General features: G+C 37.6%; 1 protein-coding gene across 1 annotated transcript; it reads right to left on the bottom strand.

Annotated features, from left to right (window-relative positions):
- Positions 1-1,921: 1,921 nt before the first annotated feature.
- LOC138902562 (uncharacterized) lies at positions 1,922-2,833 on the bottom strand. Its single transcript, XM_070190444.1, has one exon. It carries the CDS (start codon positions 2,831-2,833, stop codon positions 1,922-1,924), a length of 912 nt encoding a protein of 303 aa, XP_070046545.1.
- Positions 2,834-3,606: the final 773 nt, after the last annotated feature.

The raw sequence follows: 3,606 nt of genomic DNA on the forward strand, positions 1-3,606 counted from the left end.
ATATTTTTTTTAATATCCTTTTGTCTCTAATATCTATTTAAAGTTGTTTTAAAAAAAAATAATATTGGGCCAACTTAGTCCACTTAGTCCGTTAAGCCCGCGGGCTAGGACTGTTTAGTCCGGGACCAAACTGTCCCGATCCTGGGCCGGTCGCTACAAAAAAGCCCGTTTAGGCCGGGCTCCTCCTAAAAACATCCTTTTCCAGTTGTCTTTCCCCCTTTTTATAATGTCTGTTTTGTTTCGATTCTCTTCAATTTCATCGAGATCTACTGAAACACTATGTTCAGCAGGCACTTTATACCATTTCTCCAGCACATCAACCTCATTACTAAGTTCAAAACTGTTTGGAACCTTTCAACTTTCTCAGTTATTATACCTTCTTATGTTGCAAAAGATATCAAGAATTAAGGTCATTTTTCTACTCGTTATAAAGTTGGTATCGTATGGCATTACACGATATGGTTCACCTTTGGTGCAGAAGACTGTGGGCTTTTGAAACTATGGATACTTCGGTTTAAACTTTTCTCTCTTGGTTGATGATTGAAATTGTTGGTTCTTGTGGGTTTCTCTCTGCAACTATAATTTAAAGGAATGATGAATTAGTCAATGTTGGGAGTGGGATGAATCTATAGAGAAATTTGATGGTAATGGTGGTAGCTGGTGATATAGAAGTTGAAGAAAAAAGAAAAATTTAGTTGAAAAAAAATTACATTTCTTATTCATGAGGTATTTAATAGATACATTCATTGTGCCACATTAGCATGAAGTGCTAATAGATACATTCTGAAAATCATGTAAATTTGTCTAATAGGTACAGATCATTTAAGGGTCTGCTATGTAATTGGCCATTGTTATGTACATGCGTGTGAACACTGAATTATTGAACAAAATCGAGCTTTTACCCCTTTTTAGCGTAAATTTTTCTTTTTAGGTTTTTTTAAGCTAATATACCACTAAGCTAGGTGCTCAGTGGTCGTTTTTATTAATGGAAACGAAAATAAAACAATATCTTTCAATGTGAAAGAAATAAGAACTAGCTAGAATACTATAAACTAGTATCAACTTAAAAACACCATGCCTTAAGTTGATAGTATTAAATGAAAGAAGTACAAAGTTAGCCATTGATCCTTGTTTCCAAGTCTGCATCTTCCGGACACCAAAATACCTCTTCCTATGTAGATGAAGCTCCATCAAATGCTTGCTCCTCAAGAGTATCCAGTGTTGGGATGAATTATCAATTGTATCATGGCAATTGTTGCACACATTCTGCTTTGTCAATCTGTCCATAATGCCTAAAAATATCACCTGAGCTATCTGGATTCCTTCTCGTTAAATGTTGCATGATCTGGGTTGATTGTGATCAACAATACTGCCAGCAAATTAGCATACGTAATATTGTAATCTTGACCAAGAAAGCTGACCATCCAATGATGTTGAGAGTGCCATATTGTACAACTTATTGATCCCATTTCCAACTCCACAATTAAGAAATTACCTTCCAACAGGTGAGTGCCTCTACACCTTCCAATGCCCAAGACTGCCCAGTATGGTTCTTTGTGAATGACTTGTGCACATGTCCAACTTGCCTGCCATGTTTGAGCCTTCTCCAAAGTGTGATGAGCAATGTATGTGGATTGGCCTATACATTGGTTAATCCTAAAGGTAATGAGCATCAAAGATACTAATACCACTCTTTTATGTTTTGCCAAGCATAGGTTCCAATCCCCAAAATATGTACCTGCAAAACAGTAAACCTTGTTAGCAAAAAATACCTTCCTACTCTTCTCCAAATGGATTTGAGTAGGAAGATCAGTATGATCTCCACATCTTGTATTTACACCGTGACCTATACCCATCAACATCATTATCTAGACCATTACAACTCCCTATAGCATCCCCTTCATAGCATCTCCTTTCATCATCATATAGAATTTGGCTTTGCATTCCTCACCCTAATGTATGGCAATTGTAATTTGTCACTATTTAAAATATTCCTCCCTTTAATATCTAGTTCCTCAAAAGAAGGAACCTGGACACCAACATTGTTGTCCAAGGTAACATTAACAAGATGGTCGGCTAGTTGATTTCCTTCCCTTAGCACATGTGCTATCTCAACCACACAACTAACTCTTAGCTCATTAATCTCCTCAACTAATGCAACAATATTCCAACGCGGTTCCCACACATCATCTAACAATCTTTTCATCAACAAAGAGTCAGTTTCAATCACACAAGGGGGAAATTGAGAATGAACAATGTACCTTAGTGCTTCTAGGATGGCTTTAGCTTCAACTATGTTGTTTGTAGCATCAAAAATATCCTTAGCTATGTTGTTTGTAGCATGAAAAATCTCCTCTGTCTGTGCATATATTAGATCACCAATCCCATCTCTAATGCAAAAGACATAAGAAGCCCTTACAGTAGCATCTCTACATGCACCATCATTGTTGCATTTTAACCACCCAACATGAGGCAATTGCCACAACACCCTGGTATACTTCAACCTTGGAATGTGATGTTCTAATTTATCATGCAAGTCTGGCCAGTTGACTGTAATCCCTGAGAATGCAATCCTTCTGAACTTGAGAAGCATGTATAGGTCATTGGACACTTGAAAGATCAACCTAGTAATAGAAACAGTCTTCCCATGCATTCCAGAATTCCTTCTCTTCCACAAATTCCACACAATCAAGGATGGGATGGCTTGGTAGACTATGCTCAAGCTTGTATTGCCTGGCCTTCTCCACCCCTCATTTATCACTTGAACAAGTTGTTTACCTTCAATGTTGATCCATGCCGGTGCACAAAAGTACCTCCATAAGAACATGGCCATTGGAGATCTCAGAAACACATGACATATGGTTTCTTCTCTAGAGTTTCTACAACACCAACATCTTGATGGCATTGAGTACCCCATTCTTCTTAAGGATTCATCAAGTGGTAGTTTTACTTTTCATAACCTTCACATAAAAAAGATATCTTGAATGGTAATCCCTTTACCCGTATGAACTTGTAAAGCTTGTTCTCCTGTCTTCTCCTCCTAATATAGTGCCACGCAGTTTTCACTGAAAATTGGCCCTTGGACTCCAACTGCCACCATGGCCATGTCATGACAATTTGGTGGTACAATATTCTCCAGTATATTCTCAACTAGCTTATCAGGTAGAATGTCCCTCAACAGGTCTACATTCCAGCCCCCACTTTCCACAACATCACTAACATGTGTGATAGTTTCACCATACTAATGTTTTGGTCTTGAAGCATAGTAAAATAATCCAAGACCAGTCCAATTATCATATCAAAAGAATGCATTGTCCTTTTTTAATTGTCACCATATTTAATATTTAAGAATGTCCCTCATTTCAATCATCTTTCTCCACACATGTGAGCCATATTTCCAAGACATTAGGACCTCATTGATCTTATTTGTTCCTCATAAATGTAGTCCACAAGGTGTCTTTTGTTCTAAAGTTCTATCAAAGCTTAGCAAACAAAGCCTTAGAGACATCATGAAGGGATCTAAAACCAAGACCCCCTTCATCTTTACAGAGTGTATCACATGAAGCCCAATGTCTTGCCTTTCCATTTCCTGAATTACTCCAATAG

Source organism: Nicotiana tomentosiformis, chromosome 12, assembly GCF_000390325.3.
Source record: "Nicotiana tomentosiformis chromosome 12, ASM39032v3, whole genome shotgun sequence".
In the NCBI taxonomy this organism is placed as follows: Eukaryota; Viridiplantae; Streptophyta; class Magnoliopsida; order Solanales; family Solanaceae; genus Nicotiana; species Nicotiana tomentosiformis.

Excerpts from the sequence above, each read along its gene's own strand:
- LOC138902562 (XM_070190444.1), bottom strand. The coding sequence starts at position 2,833 with ATGGCCATGTTCTTATGGAGGTACTTTTGTGCACCGGCATGGATCAAC.